This window comes from Podarcis raffonei, chromosome 2, assembly GCF_027172205.1.
Source record: "Podarcis raffonei isolate rPodRaf1 chromosome 2, rPodRaf1.pri, whole genome shotgun sequence".
Taxonomy (NCBI): Eukaryota; Metazoa; Chordata; class Lepidosauria; order Squamata; family Lacertidae; genus Podarcis; species Podarcis raffonei.
In genome coordinates this window covers 50765084-50787880 of record NC_070603.1, presented here as the reverse complement: position 1 = coordinate 50787880, position 22797 = coordinate 50765084, and the positions used below count along the sequence as shown (strand labels likewise).

At 40.6% G+C, this 22797-nt stretch overlaps 1 protein-coding gene across 4 annotated transcripts in view; it reads left to right on the top strand.

Annotated features, from left to right (window-relative positions):
- HTR4 (5-hydroxytryptamine receptor 4) overlaps positions 1-22797 on the top strand; it is a 158418-nt gene that overhangs the window by 83313 nt on the left and 52308 nt on the right. For all 4 annotated transcript variants that reach the window (XM_053376554.1, XM_053376551.1, XM_053376553.1 and 1 more), the window contains exons 3-4: positions 10351-10476; positions 12186-12386. In XM_053376554.1, the coding sequence (XP_053232529.1) occupies positions 10351-10476; positions 12186-12386 (327 nt within the window). The remainder of the gene's footprint in view (positions 1-10350; positions 10477-12185; positions 12387-22797) is intronic.

Below are 22797 nucleotides of genomic sequence, written 5' to 3'. Positions count from 1 at the left end.
TTAGCACTATTTGCCTGGTATTTCAAAAGAAAAATGCAATTATTCATTGTTATCTACTCAGCGCCAAGGACTTGCTGATCGCATGGTTGGCGGTTCGAATCCCCGCGGCGGGGTGAGCTCCCGTCGTTCGGTCCCAGCTCCTGCCCACCTAGCAGTTCGAAAGCACCCTTAAGTGCAAGTAGATAAATAGGTACCGCTTTATAGCGGGAAGGTAAACGGCGTTCCGTGTGCTGCTCTGGTGCCAGTTTGCCAGAGCAGCTTCGTCACGCTGGCCACGTGACCCAGAAGTGTCTGCGGACAGTGCTGGCTCCCGGCCTCTAGAGTAAGATGAGCGCACAACCCTAGAGTCTGTCAAGACTGGCCCGTACGGGCAGGGGTACCTTTACCTTTACTTATTGTAAACCTATCTTCAGATCGCCTAGTGAAAGATGATATATGTATATATATTCGTGTGCCCTGTGCAAATGGGTATGATTCTGCCCTTATCTCCCAGAGTCCCAATTTGTGCAGTATTTGTATAAATTTAGCTATGTTAGTTGTTTATGCAGTGTAGAAACAAAGCATGGAGGAGCAAGATTGAGCCCACTAGCCTTCTTCCCAACATTTAAGCCTTGTGAACAGGCTTGAGCAAGGCATGGAAGGTGCATGCGTGATTTCGCTCCCTCTCTGTGCATTAATTTCTAGATGACAATATATCCACATGATTTGTCCTTTTTCACAAGTTTAGATTAATAGCAGCACCATAGTCGGTTCTCCTTTGATGAAATGCCTTGGGGTCAACCAGAAGCACAATATTTTCTTGACAGTTTCTTCTACCACCATCTGCCAGTTCAGTCCTTCTAATTTTATTTTAATCATCCTTTGCACTAACAGTTCTTGTGGTGCCTCAGTGATTTATTCTCCAGAAGGAATGCAGCTAAAGACAGATAGTAACACCCTCTGTCTTATTTCTGTTTGATATGGTAAACCTGTGTATAAGTTGCACTGTTGCAGGCTAGGGCTCATATGAATGTATGGTTTTCCATACAAAAGAAAATATTTTCACATTCTATTGGATAGGAAACCTAGCTGTGGCCCACCTTCCTGACACCTCATTTTCTGTACAGAAGGTTTTATATGTGTGTGTGGAGGAGCATTCAACTATGTGAGCCCCCTAGCCTGAAGTCTGACACAGCTCAGACCAAGGTTTACCATCTCAGGCCTCAGAATCTAAACTAGATGTGATCTCCAACTAAGAGGGTAGACCCACTGAAATAATGGACTTAGATGAGAAGGAAAGGGGGATCATTCTACCTGGCAAGCTGAAAAGTTTGCTCTGACAGAAGAGTTGCCATGATGCAACATTGAATACCTTGAATAAGTGTTTATAAATGAGTCTGAAAATGATAATATTTATGTAGGCAAGAATCAGCAGGCTGACATCCAGATCACATAATGAAACCATTTTTCCTTGCTTTCAATCAAACACAAAACCGGTCAAACTGACTCCTGTTTAGATACCTTCACCCAACTTCTTGGCATTGAAATAAGATTAATGACTATGTCATATCTCTTAACAGTACTTGAATTTCTCACAATGCTCTAAGCAAGCAATTAACTGATAAAACACTTTTTTTGGATGAAGAAATAACTTAATGTTACCCTGTAATTCAGACATTGCAGGAAGTGGATATTAAATGAATGGGAAAGGCCCTTGCAATCCAGGCAGTACTCTCCTTTATTTGTTTAGTAAGTGGAATTTGTTTTGCACAAGTGAGTATAAACAATGCTATGCTTAATAAAACAACAACCCCAAACCCTACAATTTATATCATTGTTTTATTTTAGTATTTCCTTCTCTCCTTGGCTGTTGCTATTATGCCTGTGATTCTTCCTCTTACTGTGGATGTTTCCCTTCTCTTTTGAAATACTTCCTTGATACCTTGCCATCCTTCTAAATAGATCATTGATGCCTTGTAGATCTTTAAAATTTTGTTCTCCATTGTCAACAATGTAAATCTTTTATTGATCTCTTTTCCTCTCTCGCTATGGGGATGGGGATGGTCAGGATTTCATGCAGAACTCATTTTTTGTTTTCTCCAAACTTTAAAATGGATGGCACAAGAGGATATAACTATGTTAACTTGATTTCCACTTAGACTGAGTTTTCTGAACTTGTCATTGTGGTTGATCCTGTCTAGAAAAATAGATACCAGCTGGGAAAAGATATTGTACGCTTTACAATGTGCTAGATAACGTAAATGTCCGCCATTGGGTAGTATACTGATCAAACTCAGCCAGGGAAATTAAATTATGTGACGCTATGCCTGTGACTCCATGCAGTTTGAGAGCCTGTGGTGGTTTGAGGCAGTTTTTGCCAATTATCAAAATATCAGATCTTCATAAAGCATTGATGCTCTCTACTGAAGAGTTCAAGTCAGGCCTCCCTTTAAGGGTTTTGGAAAATATTTTGAATCAACCTTATTTTAGCAAGTTACCTTTGAAACGTAAAGGTAGAGGTACCCCTGACTGTTAGGTCCAGTCGTGGACGACTCTGGGGTTGCGGCGCTCATCTCACTTTACTGGCCGAGGGAGCCAGCGTACAGCTTCCGGGTCATGTGGCCAGCATGACTAAGCCGCTTCTGGCGAACCAGAGCAGCACACAAAACGCTGTTTACCTTCCCACTGGAGCGGTACCTATTTATCTACTTGCACTTTGACGTGCTTTCGAACTGCTAGGTGGGCAGAAGCAGGGACTGAGCAACAGGAACTCACCCCATTGCGGGGATTCGAACCGCTGACCTTCTGATCGGCAAGCCCAAGAGGCTCTGTGGTTTAGACCACAGCACCACCCACATTGAAACATAATTGAATCCAATTCCCTTTCTCCTGTTTTAACGATCTGGCAAACTCACTGCTATAGTTTATCCTCTGATGCTCCTTCTAAGAACACAAGAGTCCTGCTGGGTCAGACCAATGGCTCATCCAGTCCAGCATTCTGTTTTCCCCAGCATCCAAGCAGATGCCTCCAAGAAGCCCACAAGCAGAGTATGAGGGCAATAGCCCCTCCTGCTGTTGTTCCCCAGTGACTGGTATTCCATGGTGTGCTGCTTCACAGTGATGATCAACATAAAGCATGAAATTTTGTTTCACAAATGAATATTGCTAGTGTGCTCCATTTTCTCACATTGGAACAACAGATCACTGCAGTCTTTGATTCTGGCTGCTTTTAAATCTCTTACGGAGAACAAACCTGTAGTCACAAGACCAGTTTTTAAAAGGACCGCCCCCTCCTTTTTATCATTTTAGCAAAACTGGCACCATCACACTTCCACCCCCCTCAACTTGTATGTTTGGCAAGTACCTAACCTTCCCCAGCTGTGCAGCAGCCATCTGCAGAGCTATCACGAACAATAAGTGGAAGAATTCTTTGAATTTCCAAAAAGGAAAATTACCGTACCTTGTGCCCTTTAGCTCTGAGTAATTCACATCAGATGCGATCTAAATCGACATTGTTTTCTTCTTCCTTTTCAGTGAGCTGTTGTAATGCAGATTAAGTTATCATGACACCAGTTCCTCCGCTACTGAGTACAGATGACATCAGTGTTATGATAACTAGAAATATACACTACAAAATCAAAACTAGAAACTCCAGAAAATTGGGCTGAGGGTGTAATTGGTTTCAATACCTTCCTTTTTCTCCAGGCTAGACATTGAGTAATATTTTACTATTATTGGGTATTTGTTTTACAATAAGATCACAAGGATTGCCCTGCTAGTTAAAACCAGTATTTTTTTTGCCAGTGTTTAGATATTTGAGACTGTGGAGGGGACCCTGTTAAGATGAAACGCTAAGCTAAACCATGACTTTTGGGGAGCATCCATGTATGTGCCAAGAGGATCATGACCACATTTTTATTTTATTTTATTATTTTTTATTTTTTAGAATTTATATACTGCCCTATACCCAGAGGTCTCAGAGAGGTGGTGCTCCTCTGGTCCTGCTGCCACCATATTATTGTAGTTAATCCTGCACCATAGTTGAGAGGCATAAGGATGGTGATAGAACATAATTCTGGTTTATTTTCCTAGTTTGTTAGCTGACATATAATACAAAACAGGATCTTCACACTGAAGTTGGTGTGTAATGGGAGAGGAATGAAGAGTGAGGAGTACCTGGCCCTGCCTGATTCTCATTGCCAGCTTCATAAACCATGTATTATGAAGCCAGGAATGATTTATGAACCTTTCCATTATGTTCCTCTTCCCAAGTGCTGAAAACCTCTCCCCAAGCTTCCTTCCAGTTTCTAAGAAATTGAATAGATATACTTCCCGTATACTTTGCAATTATTTTCTGAATTAATATGAAAAAATGAATGCCTTCTTTGCCTAAGTAAAAAAAAGGTAAAGTAAAAGTGTGGATCACAGCTTTTTTCATTTGGTGTGGTTTGTGCAGAGACATAAGAAATCTAGTAACAGGTTGAAGCTTTGAAGGAGTGATTCTGAGTTTGTAGTTACAGTCAAACCTTGGCTCCGTTTTGGAACGTTTCGGCTCCCGAACGCCAAAAACCCGGAAGTAATGTTCCGGTTTTCTAACGTTTTTCAGTAATGTTCCGGTTTTCTAATGTTTTTCAGAATTTGAATGTCTGATGCGGCTACTGCTTGAGTGCAGGAAGCTCCTTCAACCAATCGGAAACCGCGCCTCGGTTGTCGAACGTTTCAGAAGCCGAACGGGCTTCCGGAACGGATTACGTTCGACAACCGAGGTTTGACTGTATTGTAAAATGTGTCTAGTTTAGTTATAAACAGGACTGGAATGACTAGCTGTTCTGGTCATGTTTCTAAGATAACACTGGAGGAAAAAATGGTTGAGGTAATTGTAGCCACTGAATTATGCCCAAGTCAAGTTAATGTATTTGCCAAAAACAGACCCACTCGTTTCATTAGCTGACCAAGAGGCAGTGACCCGAAGCTAAGCTTTTCGGCGAGTGTCAAAAAGTTGGACTTGGAACCACTAATGCTTGTCAGCAGCTCTGACTAAAACAGACAACTTGCTACAAGGTTGCAGCCTGATCAGCCACTAGTGTATTACTTGCTGAAGCTGTAATTACCTCTCGCTGAAGTTGTACCATGGTCAGTAGACAGATCTGCCTAATTAAGTACACTTTTTTTTTCCAGAAGGGAACCCTTCCTCATTATTTTCATTGCTGAAGTTTTGACACTGGCTTACCAGGATGTTTGAAGCTGGAGCCTCTAATAGAGAAAATGTTTGTGCTGTTTTCTTTGCAATAATAATGGATGTTGAAATGCACAAAGAGATTTTGTGGTGGTGGCGAAGGCTGGTGGAGTTACAAAGAGGGAGAACCTCAGCTCTGAGGCTGGAGCGGAATGAAAACGGCCTTTGGACACTTTCCATCCTATTTGTAGGTGGTTATATGGGGAAGCATTTTCCAAAGGTACCATTTGGCATGTATGTGAAATTATCCAACAGGTTCTTAGGAGGACAGGAGCGGCATTATAGCTGTGGTGAAGAATATTCAGACAATATTTGGCTAAATTGCTCTTGTGGTGATGGGGGAACATTCTTAAATTCTGAATTTTTTGGCTTGGCTCTAGATGAGTTGGCTAGAACATGAGAGGGGGCGTAGACAAACAAGCCTTGGTATGGGTGGCTGGCCTAGTAAAGGGAGAAGGAGTGGGTATAAGAAAAAAATATTTCAGTACAATTTTTTCTTTAGTGCCTGAACAAATATAATAAAAGTGTAACATGGGGGCTTGGTCCAACAATAGTGGAATCTTGGTTAATATAATCAAGGGGGGGAATGTGTTGGCAGCTTTTATTGGGAGTTCCACATTATAAAATCTGTACCAAGGATTTATTTATTTTTAAATCATAATGTATTTTATTTGACAATGACTTAACCTTGTTAACTTTTCTTTAGCAAGAGCCTTGTACTATAAGAATTATTTAATGGGCAGAAAATTCATCTGCTAACCCATCATGTAGATATAGGGATGTATAAAGTGGCAACTGTTCGTCTTCTGTTACCTGTTAAAGCAGTGGCTTTTGGGGCTCTCAAATTTCTGCAGTGCCCTGTGCAACGTTAAAATTCGGCACCTACCCCCTGCCTCTCTTGCTCAGTTCTACAGAATTGTTGTGGTGCCCCCTGCAGCGCAGTGCCTAATGCAGCCAAACCGGTCATGCTACCCTAAAACCAGCCATTGTGTTAAAGACTCAATGAGATCCTGATAGAAAAATTCCCTGATTTGCCCATTCTTTGTGGACTGTTTCACTTAGGCCCTGCTGAACACTTATGCCAGGGAACATGATCCTGCTACCTTTGAGCAGAAGTAAGCCTGGTCTGCCAGCCTTCTTATACAATTTGATAGCAGTGGTGGCAAAAATCTGTGATGGCACATCTTCTGCCTTTTGCATGTTACCATTGCAAGCAGGTCAGAACACTCAGTGAATCCTTCCTGTTTTAGGAGCACCCTGGCCTGCTTGCAGTGGCAGTGTGCAAGAGGAGGGAGAGAATAGTAGGCATCTTGGGGGTACACTCCTCTCCATCATAGCACTGGGTGGAGAGGAATCCCACTCAGTGCTGAGCGCTGAGCTGCTCTGTGTGTGAAATAGATGTCTGTGCTCCCTCTGATTGGCAGAAGAAAAGTGTGGGGGTGCATTCATCTCTCTCTCTCTCTCTCTCTCTCTCTCTCTCTCTCTGTGTGTGTGTGTGTGTGACTGACTGACTGCAGGGTCCATCTTTGTTTTGGCCAATCCCTCTGCTGATAGATATCAGCCATTAAATGCAAATGTATTTTAGGCAGCATAGATACAAGACGTATTGTGTATTAGTGAAAATAGTTACCAAATTAACTAAACTGTTATCCAATTATTAGAGAATTAATAAAAGTACACTTCTGAATTACTACTTTGAGGGGTTAGTAGCTACAATTACGTACTTGGTTGTTCACTGTAAATTCACCTTTATATTCTGTGAACTGGAAAAGTTGTGCATTTTCCATCATTCTTGTATAAAATAAATCCTTGTGTGCAGATCAGAATAATTCGAATACTCCAATATAGATTGAAAACACACACATTTTCAGTTCCCATGAGGTCCTAACAGGGATGGTTATTGAATTTGGCTCTCTGGGGTCCAAAGTCTGTATTGTCAGGCACACTACACTAGCCTTTTGCAGTGTGGTAGGCTTTTGTTCTGCATTTAAACTCCCAGGATATTAATCTAAGCATGGACCTTAACTGCCTTTCTGTCTGGAAAATTATCCTGTTACACTGCAGTGTTGCATAGGTTGCTTGCCAGTATGAGTCAGGCTGCCTGTTGAAGAGACCCCCCAAAATAAATAATCTGTTACGTAATTATGTCCTATAGATGAAGTGATAGAAATATTGGAGTATGTTGTAAAGTTATTTTTTCTTCAGTCCACTTTAAATGAAATGGACTTTACATTAATGGAGCATTGTGAGCAAATATAATAGGTTATATCCAATGAAGTTATCTGTAAGTTCAAGGACTTCAGGAGTTTCTCTCCATCTCCTCTCCCCATGCCCTCCAAATCTGCTCCTGAGGGTTGGGGCAACTCCTAGTACAGATTGGGGTGGGCATGCAAAGAGTGGGAGAACTCCTTGCACTGATGGGATGATTTCGTTGGATACAACCCATTGATTCTCAGAATGTTAGCTAGCGCTGCTGTTGTGAAAGCCTGCTCATAATCTGCTTATGAACGGCTCACTGAGCAATTTGGCATCTATGAACATTTTGAGAAGAAGGAGGAAGCGGAGAAGCAAGAGTCATTAAAGACATCTCAAGGATTATTTTTTATTAGCCTTATGAAATCTAATTCAGATATATCATTTATCAGTCATATTTATAGCTGGCCCTTCATCCACAATAAATCCTTGAGTGCAGATGCACATATGCATTTTCTTCAATGTATAAAGCAAAAGTCATCATTTTCTAACTGTTCCAAACCTTTCCTATTAAATTCAGCGTTGATCAATAATTTAGCAACACCTACCCTGCCTTTATGGATTAATATCTCCCAGTTTCCTCCTAGTGAAGGAGATCTGGTATTTGATATAATTCTGGTGCAAGGTAGCAGACCTTGAATAGGGTTTCCATCTCCTTTCACAGGATCAGGTGGCATTCTGTGTTGAATTTCTCCCTCTTCTTCCTTGTCAAGGTGACTTTATTCCTGCAGCATGCACCGTCTCTTGCTCTCTTTCTCTCCTGCTTACCCAAGCAAGCAATATTAGATCGCCTAGAAGTAGCGAGCACAGTTTGAATTAAGTTTCTCCTTGACTGTGAGAGACCAGAAGGCTATCAACTCCAGCCCCTTGCCTCAAGAATTTCTGCTCACTAACTCTCTGGACAGAATGTTTTGTAGTATCTCAGGCTCCAATGTGCCACAAAGCAGAAAGCAGCTGAACTGCAAAGAACGTGCCTGCAGGGCACGTTGTCCAGACAATCCAATTTAAGAGTACTGTTCCACGTAAGACTTAAAGTGGTGCTTGCTTCAGATGGATTGTGATATAAATGTGAAATGTGTATTGGCCAGGCTACCCACATGGATTCTAAATTCCTCTCTTCTGCTTTCTTTTCTGCATTCATGTTAGCAACGGATGCATATTAGCAGAGGGTGGGGGGAGCTTGAAGACTGTAGTTAGTCAGGAATGGTAGGGCTCTTAAGTATACAACATCACAGAGAAAGTCAAACTCTATGAGATGAAGTTCCTTCCTGGCTTTCAGGTATGACAAGCAAACTCTGAGCAAATTCTACCCATTAAATCTTATTTTTTGAAACCATTTTTGCACTGCAACTGCTGCCATCTTAGCTATGTTGTCTCCAACTTAGTCTCAAATTATTTATCATGTTTGAATCCCTGACTTTCTGCCTTTCTCTAGAGAGCTCAGGTTGACTCCTCTGCGTTTAGCTCATTTTATCCCTGTAACAAAAGTGTGAGGCTGCCCATGGCCATTTAAGTGAACTTTGTGTGTCAGAGACTTGAACCACGGCTCCAAGTCCAGCATTCTGCCTGCAGCAGTACATTGGCTCAGTATGTATATTGGTTTCTGATGCTGCTGAAGAGAGGAGAAAAAGCCAGGAGCATAAATAAAGGGGAAATGACTATTTTCATTTCTTGGGCCTTGAACATGACCCCCACAATCCATATTGTAACTGTCTATCTAATCTCCAGGCTTCAACTTTTTTCCTTTGCCAAGCCAAAGTGGTTGCTGTGTGTGTACACTACAGAAATAAATTGTGGTGGCATATGAGTCTTCTGAATGTAGCTTCCAACTTATATGTCTAGTTCCTTTCCCAAAAGTTGTAGCTTTGGGACAACAAAAATTGTATTATCAATTAAAAGCAAGCTGGATTGAGAAAGATTCAGAATTTGATAGATCCATTTTATATGCTATATGGTTTAATATCTAAGTACAGTGGTACCTCTTTTTACGAACTTAATCAATTCCGGAAGTCCGTTTTTAAACCGAAACCGTTCTTAAATCAAGGCGTGCTTTCCCTAATGAGGTCTCCTGCCGCCGGTGCCCTTTTACCATTCGGATTCTGTTCTTAGACTGAGGTAAAGTTTGCAAACACTACTTCCGGTATTGCAGAGTTCATAAACTGAATAGTTCGTAAACAGGGCTGTTCTTAAACTGAGGTACCACTGTATATCAATGCTCCCCAATGTTTTCCACCCACAGTCCATAGTACTTCTATTGCACCCACCCTAAAATGGTAAACTCTGTCCTTGCAGGACATGGCAGTTGCCATTCGGAAATTTGGCTGTTGCCACTGAGTCTGGCAGAAAATTGGAGCCTTAAAAAAAATCAAATCAAATTTAACCTTCCATGGAAATTCCTGGATGTATTTGCCTACAATTTGGCAGACTTAATCCACTGTGGAGGAGCTGCTATGCCTGCAAATTTCACCCACTTCTGCAAAAAGGGGGTATTAGATGAGATTGATCAGTTTTTAGATTCCCCATTATAGTGAATGGGAAGAAAACAGAGCTTTGTTTTTCCACAGATATAATTTAACACTAAATAGTGGGTCAAATTGGAAAGACACAGGGTGGCTCTGGAACAGATCAGGCTGCTTCCCAAAGTTACAGCTGCAAGTCTAATATGGTGGCCAGTGTACACCCTGTCACATACATAGATTGGTCCTGAGCTGTTGAATTGTAATCTACAGTATTCCCATTGTTGAAGGGAAGGGTCAATAAATGAGTTAAGGCTGCTGTGGGCTGGAAAATGGAATTTGACATATGGATTCAAAATAACCAAGTTAGTCTCAAGCAGCCAGTCTTCTATTTTCAAGAAGTACCCCATATTTTTTTCTTTATAGCTCAACTGAGGGATTTGGCGTGGCAGAGAAGATTGCACTGCTCACCTTTATTTCTGCTGTTATTCTTATGGCTATCCTGGGAAATCTTCTGGTGATGGTGGCTGTATGCAGAGACAGGCAACTCAGGTGAGTCCATCCATATGTTACTATCAATCTCTTTGGCAGAATGAGCTTTTCAAGGGTGGAATATTTGAATCTCCAGGGCAAAGAGACAAATGTGAAAATAGCTGTGAACATAAACAATGTGGTAAAAGAACATTCTCACTGCTTTTCCCCCAGACAAGCTTATTAGTGTAATGTCAAACTTTGATTGCCTGTAGTGTCAAAGTTAGAATTTATATTGCAGCTGATTAATCATTTTATTATCTAGTGCCTGCATTTCTAGAATTTGCATCATCAAAACACATAAATCACCAAATAATTTCAAAGTGACTAACACTGCACTTTGAGGGCAGAAGCTACATGTAACAAGAGACAAGGAAACACTGCCAAAAATAGCAATTTCTTGCCAGGTTTTCTTTCTCCTTGATGTGCACTAAAAAACTACATCATGTCCTGATTGTAATGACATTGTGGATTTCCCAGCTCCAGTGAGCAGAGCAGATGATGGAGAACAGACATGGGTAACAGACTGTGCAATTATGCCAGGAATGAATATTAGACATGGAATGGATTCAGGACTTCTGCCCTGAAAGGACAGTGCTTTGGGTTTATTTGACAAAGAAAAGTATGATTAATTGGAAAAAAATTAAATGCTACATTTAAGCAGTGTATCCACTCACATTTCACAATCAATTTCCACATCTCTAAATGTATAGTTTGCCAGATATGTCACATTTTTTATTTTAGGCTTATTTGGCCATATATCAGGAAGTTGTAGATATTAATGGCAATCTGACTGTGTAAATTGTTGAGGAGGCACAACCTGTTATTTAAAGGCCTTTTATGACATTAATGAATCAGTATGATATGAGCATAATTGGTCATACAAGCTTATGTGACCTTTGTTTTCTGCCTCTGCGTGTGAGCATCATTTTGCATACAGTGTTGATTTATATCTTGATGTTAACATGTATTATGGTCAGTATACTGTAAGTTTTTTAAATATATACATATATTACTGCAGAAGCTATAATGAAGTAAGGGCTTCTTTAAAGTAGTGGCTTTTATCTTATGCTGGCCTATGACTGTAATAAAGATTTGGATTGGATTGGAAGGAGCTGCAGAATTTTTAAGTCCACATCCTTAAACCTAAATGAAAGATGTGTTGTGCATGCATGGGGGAACTACATTCCCAGCAAGAGCTTTGTTTGTTGTTTTTCTATGCAGTAGTTCCTACTGCGTCAAAAAGACAAGGCACTTTTCTAACTGAGCAGCTGCTTGTCTCTTCAGTGGAAACAGCTCGAAAGAAAGCATCAAATCAACTTCTGGCAGCATCCCTGCTAAGGTCCCTCACCACTGAAGCATCACGTGTCCAATATGTATGCATGTTAATGGCTTTGAAAGAGAGTTGCTCACCATGAGTGATAGCGAACCAACAAATGCAGGTGGGAATTTTAATTGCTAATGAAAGGCTACTACTGGTACTTTGTGAATTTGAGATCTATATGTGGATAAAGAGGCTGGTGCACACATTTGACTATCTCCTGGACTATCTTCTGTCTGAACAGAAGGGTGTGCCCCATGAGGAATTTACATACTCAACATGGGCACTTGATTTACAGAGTGATAAAATAACAAGGGATGGATGTTTTAAAATGCAGAAGGCAACACTGTCCTACAAATTGTCATCTTGGTGATGTCTTTCTGAATCAATACATTTGTGTTCCTTGCAGGAAAATCAAGACCAATTATTTCATAGTCTCACTTGCCTTTGCTGACTTGCTGGTGTCAGTTCTGGTGATGCCATTTGGAGCCATTGAGCTGGTTCAAGATAACTGGATTTATGGAAGAACGTTCTGTTTAGTCCGCACTTCTCTTGATGTCCTCCTCACAACAGCATCAATTTTCCACCTCTGCTGTATCTCATTAGACAGGTAGGATAAAAAAGGTACATAAAATAAAATGCTGCTGTTTTCAAGTTTATCCGGTTAAATTCCATGTGTTCCTTCAGGAAAACCATTGAATTAAAGGCATGTAAATATATCCTATATACAAGGATTCATGTGTGCCAGGGCTTATCTCAAATATCTATTTTCAAGTATCTAGAACAAAGCTGGGGGATCTTTCTTTGGCTAATTACTGGACATCTCCAGTGGAAAGATGTTAAAGGTTGGATTTTAGATCAGTGTATGAGCAGGACACACCTATTCAATGCCTTTAACTTCAAAAATGCACTTGGATCCCAAAAATTGTATGCACAAAGTTTCAAAATGTATAGATACTCTTTGCATTATTTGCAAGGAACACATGTTTATGTCAGTCAATCCATCTTTATTATTACGATCACAGATCAGCCACTAAGTTACAGGTTTATGTCTCTGCTGAAACACACCCCACCCCACTTTGATTTTCTTGCAGAGGAAGGCATCATTTCCTCTTTGGCTACTCTCTGCTGAACAGCTGGTGGATGGGAGGAAACCCAGAAAAGCAGATGGAATCTGGCTGTGGGCCATATCTGGCCTGCAGACTGGGGATTCCCCTCTTGAATATATTATGTAAGAATGGATGTGTATATTTCCTTCACCAAAGAGTGACTATGTTAGCACTAAATTGTGGTTTATCAATACATACTAAGAGGACTACCTAGGCAGTTATCTTTCCACAAGGGCCAACATTGATGCCAAAATCCAGTGTTGCCTGAGCTCTGCGAGTGTGGCTTTCTTCCGATTGAAGTGCAGAGTGTTTGAGGACCAGGACATTCTCAGGGAAACCAAAATGCTTGTTTACAAAGCTATTATACTATCAACCTTACATGCTTGTGAAACATGGTCCACTTATAAACGCCATCTCCAACTCCTCAAAAGATTCCATCACACTAATATCAGTGTACTGGCAGAAGCAAAGATCACAAGTGTCGAAGCAATGATTCTTCAACATCAACTTCATTGGACTGGTCATGTTGTGCGGATGCCTGATGATCGTCTTCCAAAGCAGCTACTCTATTCCAAACTTAAAAATGGAAAGCGTAATGCTGGTGGTCAACAAAAGAGGTTTAAAGACTGTCTCAAGGCAAATCTAAAAAAATGTAGTATAAACACGGACAACTGGGAAACACTGGCCTGCGAGCGCTCCAGTTTGAGAACAGCCTTTACCAAAGGTGTCATGGGCTTTGAAGACACTTGAACTCAGGACGCAAGGGAGAAGCGTGCTAGGAGGAAGGCACACTTGGCAAATCCACACTATGATCAACTCCCACCCGGAAACCAATGTCCCCACTGTGGAAGGACGTGTGGGTCCAGAATTGACCTCCACAGTCACTTTCAGACTCATTGTTAAAACCATGTTTATGGAAGACAATCTTACTTGGCTACAAGTGATCGCCAAAGAAGACGATGACTAAGAGGACCAATCTGAGCAAAGCACCAGCCTTTAATGCTCCCCGCTTCCCCTTTCTTCTTATGCAGCTGAAAGGATTTGACCAGAGTTTACTTTCACATTTGAAGAATCCTGAATTGTCATTGCATTTGAAGCAGTGATTCTTTAATTTCTTAACAAGTTAACTTGAAATATGGTGATACAAAGCTGGCTGATTAGAATAACCATCGTTTACTTTAAACCAGAATTGATACTTTGAACATCATGACAAGCCGGGATTCTTTAATAGTAAAACTAAATTATTATTCATCACATAGCGCATAGTTAAAATATGGAAACTCACTCCCACAGGAAGCAATGATGACCACCAACTTAGATGGCTTTAAAAAGAGAACTAGATCAATTCACGGCGGAGAGGACTGTCAATGGCCATTAGCCATGATGGCTATGCTCTGCCTCCACAGCTTCTGAAAACCAGTTGCAGGAAACTGCAGGAGGGATGAGGACTCTTGCTTGCAGGTTTGCCACAAGCAACTGGTTGGTCACTTTGAGAACAGGATGCTGGACTAGATGGGCCATTGGCCTGATCCAGCAGGGTCTTCCTATGTTCTTAAATTTACTTCCTCCCACCTCCACCCACTTTAAGAAATGTTGCTTGTGATCTGACGTGGCTGGATTGTAAAAGTTTTCTTTTATAATTATCTGTAACGTCAGTTACAGATGATAAGCAATTTAAACTGGTAATCGAGCTCATCTTAGCCACTGAGCTATGTAATTGAAATTCATGGTTCTTATTTGTTAAGGGTACCAAGACAACTCTGGTGATGTCCTTGCTACTTGTACCCTGGAATGTGTGATCATTTCTGCTTATTCATTCTTCAAATAAAAGTGTGCATTATGGGGGATGTCTTTCTGTTTTGGTCTTCATGTTTCTTGTACCAGTCTGGTTTTTTTGTTTTTTAATATAGACTTCAATCATATTTAATGGCTTGGAGTAAAACTATTTGCTCAGCTCACCACCTTCCAAAGTGCTTCCTATCTCCCAGTGAAGTTATCTTTGTTCCTAACATTAACTCTTTAGTAATGAAACTGTTCTTTTAAAAATATTTTTTATTGAAGTCAAATCAATAGAATAAAAAGAAGTACAAATAAAAAAGTGCAGTATAATAAAAAAAGTTATAAAATAAATCGTAAAATAGATCTAAAATTCACAGCATAAGATAATAAGAGGCTGCACCAAGTTTCTTTTGTGGCTCTGTTGCTAAAGCAATGCTGGAATTAGTATGTTGTTTCCTATAGTCACATATACATTTATTCTGTTGTCCTTAGATCTAGCAGCAAGGGGCAGAGGAATCCCTCTGTAATTTTTTTCAGTAAAGATACACACACACACACCCTTCATTTCTGTACAAGGTGGAACAAATGAGACACGATGCCTGAGGTCCTTGATAGAATCACTCAAAACTCTATGGATGGTGCTAGAATCCACAAAGTATATGCTCTGTGGAATGTCACGCAGCAAAGACAGAATAGTTACATGGATAAAACCTGAAAATAACTACAACAGATCAAAGGTAACATTGCCAATGGAGCATTGCAGGCAGTAATACAAAAGCAGCTGTCAGTACAAGTCATGTAACATGACTGTTCTTCCTAGGTACCTGTGAAATATTTTTTCCCCCCTTTGAATGTTTTGTAACTGTTTTAATCTGATAGGATCCTTTGGTAATTCAATAAATGCCCCATACTCTGAACAATCTAGATGGTAACTTCTGTTTAGCACTGTAAACATAGGCATATTAAACATTCTGAGTCCATTTGTCCCCCATATAGGGAATATTGGATTCTTGATAATCAGGGCAGAAGCCATTACTCCATTAGACTGTGTGATTAACTGATTAATGGCTTACCTCTTAAATTATAGAGAGCTTCATTTCATTAGTGCTGGCCATCTGGGCTCTCACACATCCACTGACAGGAGCTGACCTGATGGCTTCTATTACTGGCAGAATCTCCCATCATTTTCTGCTGATGGAAGAGACTTAATGGATGGTGAGGACCTAAGATACATACTAGGCCAGTAAATGGGGTAGGAATTAAAGGAAAGTGTCTCTGCCAAAAGTTTGTCCTTTTACTTTCTGCTCCTGTTTACTTGTCCTAGCCCTTTTAATTTACATGCTGGGTTAGGGAGGTCCCAAGCAGTAAGGTGGCATCTCCCTACATGTTTGAAAGTTCTTAGCATTGAAATGTCAGAAGAGCAGAGTTTCCCAGACTTTGTGAGAGATGATGGAAGAAATAATTGTTGGAACACCTTGGGATTTTCTTTTGCCATCAAAGAGCTTAGAGCACTAATTAGTGTTGCTTGCAATAATTCTGTTATATTTATTTAATGCTAACTCTGACTATGGCTGGATTATTTGTGCTTGTGACTGGATCATTGGTATTTTGCATTATTTTTTTAAAACAGTGAATTCTGAAAGCTTTAGACAATATTGCCCTAACATCTGTGTTCTGTTCACACTACTTAGTCAGATGCAGATATTTGTGGCAGATTCTGAACTTCTAGGTCCTAGAATTTCTGCCAGTCTCCCTAGCTTTGATTAGGAAGAGTCATAATCAAGCATCTCCTTTAAAAAATAAATTAAAAAGTCATCATATGGTGCAGTGTGGACTGAAAGAGCCTGTTCAATTTAATGTCCAGTCCTGCATAAGTTTTGCAGCAGTGAGGACCTTATCAAGATGAGACGTAATGCTTGCTGCTCTCTGTGTAGATTGGTTCAACTGTTGAAATAAGCCACCATTCTGCAAAAAGGAAACTAATAAAAACCAAGACCTTTTGCTTGCGTTAAAATTAAAATACAACAGTTTACTTTTTGTATGCATCCCTGCATCCTGAAATACCATGTGTGTTGCCATACCTCAAAAAGGATATAGTAGAGATGGAAAAGGTTTTTTGGCTATGGCACATTCCGGGGTGGAGTAGATGATGCATAGAAGGTCAGCAGTGTGAAAAAAATGTGGTGTTGGCTTTGTAGGTTTCCTGGTCTATTCTAAACAAGACACTGTTTTTTGCTTCTTGTCCTTCTTATAAGGCTAATTCATATTTCAGCTGCTGCCTCACCTGAGCAGCCTGCCTCATTCCTCCACTAGCTGCAGCCTGGAGGGTTTTTGCAAAGGCAGCAATGAGCACAGATAAAATATATTATCATAAATCAACACCTCCTGCCTATATCTAAAGACACAAACAGAACCCTCCCCCTCCTTTTCCCAAAGAGAATGCTAACATTTAGACATTGTGAGTTCTGCAGAAAGGTATGCGTTCCTGTAAAATAATTCGAAAAGACAGGATCTCAGATGAGAACTCTTGATGGCAGAAGCCTGCAAGGGAACAAGTGTTAGCATGGCAGAAAGGGTAAAGTGTAGAAGCGCCTCTGTCGAGAGGATCCCCAGGAGACAACAGGTTCCATGTGACACCTGGTCGCAGCTTCTGCTCATGCAGAACTTTGCTGTCAGGTCTAGTGCAGTGCCAGTGATATCTGTGTCTTAGATGCCTGGGTGAATCATACTTGGTTGTGCAGGGGGAAAAACTTCCCTTGTGTTGTGCTACTCTCACCACCCCTGCATGCCCGATGAAGCCACAGTTGTTAAGTTGTGGGTGAACATATCAGACGACACAGCAATTCTTCAAACAGCTCTTGTTTATTCACAGGCCAGAACAGAACTGAACTGAAGGGTTCAGCCAGCCTGCTTATATAGAGCTCCACTAGAACGCAACAGTAACCATTTTCTGTAACTATCCAATCACTGAACGTCACTTTCGATCCCTTATTTGCATATGTGGACCTGAACTATCTACAGTATCCCCCTGCTGGCCCAGGGTGAGAACTTCAGTACATAACAGCAGTCATGTCTGAAAAGGGGTTATGATTGCCAGGTTGGGTAGACTGAGGGAGATGGTGAAGTAAGTGTAGAAGGAGGAGCTCAAATTAATGAACTTTGGAAACACTGTCCTAAGTGTGGCAGGGCAGACCGCTCACTTGCCTAACTGGGTCACCCACTCATTCATACCCCAGGCTTCCATTACCCTGTTGTGTGTGCAAACAAACAGGCGGGAGATGGAGGCAATGGCAACATGGGAAGTCCTGCCTGGGCCACCTGCCTGCCCATTTGCTTGCTTGCTCTTGTGCCACTAGCCTGGTCTGCCTGCTTTCCTCACTTACTGCACCTGCTGCTGTCATGTTACAGTTTGCGTGGCCACCTGTTGGTTGCCACATGAACTGCAATGTGACAGCTTATTTTTCTTACAAAAACGTAACATAGGAACATTATTACTGCCATCTATGAATGCTTATGCATCACATTTACAAGAAGAGTTGGAGATCCTTAGGCCTCTGGTTAGTCCCTGGGGGATAACAAGATACTGGACTAGATAGGCCTTTGGTCTGATCCAGCAGAGATGTTCTTATGTTCATATGGCTGATTGAGAGGTTTGTGAGGATTGTGAACCAACTACTTTGGTTGTGGGGTTCAAAAGCATTCTGCATAAACTCAGTACTGTCTTTTCTAGGTCATACACACACCATGCAGTTAAAGCACTTTTATACCACTTTAATAGTGATGACTTCCTCCCAAGAATCCTGGAAACTGTAGTTTGTTGAGGGTGCTGACCTCACAGAACTACAATTTCCAGCACTCTTAAGCTATTGCTGTTCCCAGAGTTCTCCATGACTGTTAAGGTGGCATATGTGTGCTTTAAGTATATGGTGTGGGCATGACCCTAATTTATCAGGTGAGGAAATACCTTCATTAGTTTTGTAGGGTGCTATTGCCTTTTATATCTCAGATGCAGAGCTGGGGTATAATGATCTAGAGTACTTAGAACTGCAATCCGAGCTAGGTTTCACCTAGTTGAGAAGGGAGATGTTATTACGTATTCATTTAACTCAGTTCCACAGATGTCCACTTGCATCTTTTGCCTTCCCCTTGTCACATTAGGTACTGGGATCCTTTTATCTCTACTGTCTCTTGAATTAACCCTAAGATTGCCTGTCAATTTTGTACATAATCAAACTTTTCATTTTCTACTTTCATATTTATCCCTATTTTTGCAACAATAAACTCTGACATTCTTAGGTTCTATCTTTTGGTGTGTTATTGGTATTGTTGTTAGATATATGGAAACATTGCATCAGGGCATTCCAGGCAATAGTTATAGAGTCTGTATGTGTTTTACATATTCCCATTTAGAGCAGACTTCCCTTCAACACACAGTGGGGATTACTCAAGATGCAGAGTTTGGAAAATGGGAGGTACTTGAATACCTCCAAGTCTACAGACTGCCTTGATGCCACTGCTCGTGTGCTTATTGATGCTGTGAAAACAGCAGAGAGAAAACTGCTCTGTCTTTGAGAGAATCCCCCACCAACTTCTATGAGTGCATAAATAGAAATATGGGAAGCACACAGAGACTCCCTGTTGCCTGGATTGCCCCGATGCAATGTGTCCACACAAAGAGGAGGGTCTGATGAGTCATCTGAAGAGCTATTTGCACATGAGTCTTATGTCTTGAATAGGGAATGATCAGGCCCAAAATATTCAGAAGTGACTCTAATGTTTGAGATAGTGAACTTAGAAAGACAGTGCATGTATTTCTTAGTAGTAGGCAACTTTCAAACTACCAATGAATGTAATTGCAAAACTGAGATTTCTTAACACTGTACAGTATAGCCTTTGCAACACCACAAGAATCATTCTTTTTTAAGGATTGGCTTTGCAACTGTGTTAATCAGTCCCTGCTTGCTGCTCCTCCTTCGATTCTGGACAATCCTGCTAAAGCTCTGTGCAAATGAAAAAGAACCAAGAAGGCTTTTCAGAATTAAAACAGATAAAATGTGACGAAGCGTCCTGTTAATGCTCAGTTCTCTACGCAGCTGCAAATAAACTCAATTCCCCTTAAAACATGCCTGTTCAGAGGTAATGAAGGAGAACTGTTGAAGAAAAGGAAGCGAGAGCTTTTGAGGAAAGAAGTGGGATTGAGACCAAAGTGGCTAAATGTAACCTGTTCATGCAGATAATAAATGCAATATGATGCTTTAGAAGCCTTCCTCTGTAGTGCTCAAGACTACAATGCAAAATATCTTGGATTTATAGAAAGTAGACCTAATGCGTTGATTGCTGAGCTTGTGAACTGGAAAATAAAACCACACAAGAATAAACAACAGAACAGATGGCTGAGGCATAATCTGAGCCATGCAAGGCACGTTATGCATCTTTCTTTCTTTTTTTAAGTATTTGAAATGTGTGTTCTTTCCCTTTTCTATTTGCTACTATTGCCGCCACCTTCTCCAGAGTCTTCGTGGAACTCTTAGTTTGTTTGTTTTCACTTGGCAGTACATTTATTTGTATTCCTCGTTGGACTAATTTAGCTCTGTTGAGCAGTTTCATCTGAAATAGATCTTGTTAGAAGAATGGGTGTGGGGCACTGTCTTTAGTTAATTAGGAGTATTAGTAGTTGCTTTTATTTGGGACATTGTTAAGAACATAATTGAGCAACCTGCTTCCTCCTGGATGCCTCCAGGGAGCCAACAAACAGAGTTTGAGGGTAGTAGAACTCTTTTCCATTGTTGTTCCCCAGTAACTGGTATTCAGAGAGATGCTTTCTCTGATCCTGAAGATGGCATGTAGCTATCCAGCATGACTTGTAACTGTCAATAGCCTTTTCCTCCAAGAATTTGTCCAATCCCCTTTTTTGCTAGTATATGGGGAGATGGGAAACATGGGTTTATGGCACCATTGTGGTGCCCTCCAGATATTTTTAGACTACAGCTCCCATTATCCCTGACCATTGGCCATGCTGTGTGTTTAATAGGAGATAGCTGTTGGGGTTTGTGGAAGCTCCCAGGCTAAAGGCAGGGCAGGTGAGGGTGTGGATGCTTATGTGTTCATGCATGCAGGTTTAAGGCTGAGACAGACCTGAAGGTACCATCTATCTCTGGTTTCTGATAGGGATGTAGTAAACTTGCTACCTGGTAGGAGTGCATCCTACTTGCCTCTACTTGTATATTTGTAAATAAAGCAAGTGTTTTAAAGTGCCATAAATATTCAGTGCACTCCCCTACAGAGGAAGCTAAAATCTGGAATGTGCTGCCATTGGAATTTCTTGCTTCTTGTAAGTGGGCAGCATGTGAGAATATAGAAGCATGTTTGATCCTTCAGGGTAAAATATATTTCTTGGAATCTTTCACTTTATATTATTTATATACCTCCCTTTCCATATGGCATAAGGCAGTTTTACAAAATCAAATAAGTATATATAAAATTCATAAAATGGTGTAATCCTTAAAACAACAGTTTATCAACTTTCTTTTTAAAAAATCACTAGAGAGCAATTAGTAATAGCAGCAGTATGGTTCAATAACTTGTCTGAACATGATTTTTTAATGTGGACATTAAATTTTAACTTTCCCCAGGTATTTGCAGGAAATTTATTAAACCATTCCAGATAGAAATATAGGGAGCTCCTTGGTGCTCCAATTAGCTTGTGTAAACCTAGTGCAGCCTGGGGCTATATTCAGTGCTGCAAGAGTTGACTTCTGCTTGTGCATCGACACTTTCCTCTTATCCCCTAACCCTCTGGAGCAGATTTAAAGAGTGTATGATAGGGATGGAGAAATCCTATTGCAGTCCTTTCCATCCTGGTTCTGAATGTGGATGTCTTAAAGTATGCACAGTTATGCAGCAAATGACACACATAGATGCTGCCCCAAGCAGATTTGCAGTGTTAAAATTAGAAGAAGAAAAATAGAGTAAGCCTTCAGATCATCTCATAAGTACCATGGTCTAACCAGCTGTCAGAAAGGTTTAGTTCACAGATCTGTGGACCATTCTATGGACTGGTTCAGTGGAACAGATTGGGGCCTCTCTCTCTCTCTCTCTCTCTCTGTGTGTGTGTGTGTGGGGGGGGTGGCATTTATGGTAGTCTGCAATGAAATCTTCTGACATTCCTAGTGTGCATGGCAGGGCGTGTTGCAAGGCAGGGGTGAGGAGGAGACCAGATTCTGTGGCTGGAAGTCTGTTCTTGATGTGTGCGAGTGTGCATGTTGTAGGTTTGTGAATAAGGACAGAATTGTGAATGAATGGAGACATACAAATATTGAAATTTAAGCAGCAAGAACGTTCAAATCTCAAGATGTCCCTTTCATAGAATTAACTATTGCTTAATAGTTTGTTTAACCAAAAGTGATACTGTCAGCTGCAAATGATAGAAATTGATAAACCTGTGCAGCAGAACTGCCTGGCTGAACTGTCTCCTTCATTGTGGTTAACTGAATATCATCTGGAAATATTCCCATATCATTTTGCTACTTCTGATTCAATGCGTTAATTGCCAGGCGAATTTGCAGTCCTTTCATTTCTCTTTCTATATCTAATCATGTTCCTTTCCTCTCTTGATGCAGAGAGAAAACACACTATATTCTGCATAAATATTCTCTGCAAAATGCCCATTTCCTGCTAGCACAGCAGCCAGCTTTATCCAGCACTCTCCAGTAGGGGTCTCTTCAGACGTGGGGAAAAATTAACTATTGGACAAAATTAACTATTCTTATAAAGGGGAAATTCACCAATGAGGATTGGAAGAATGATTGAGAAACTGTTTTGGCAATAAGCAAAAATAAATGTTCCATAAAAATGTTCAACATTCTGTTAGAATATGTATGTGCGTTTGAACAAGTTAAAATAATCTATAATTTATATATATTAGAAAAAGCTATTTTAAGATATTTCAAGATGGCATAGTATTCCTTGTATTTTAAATGAAATAGCATAGAGATTATTGTAAAAATTGGTAAAAAGGTAAAAAAGAGAAGCGTTACTTTCTTCCCACTTAAAAGTTAGTTTGATACATTAAGGTTTTTGCTGGCTCCCTACTAAAAAGGCTACTCAGCTTTATCTGCTTTTCCTATCGATCCA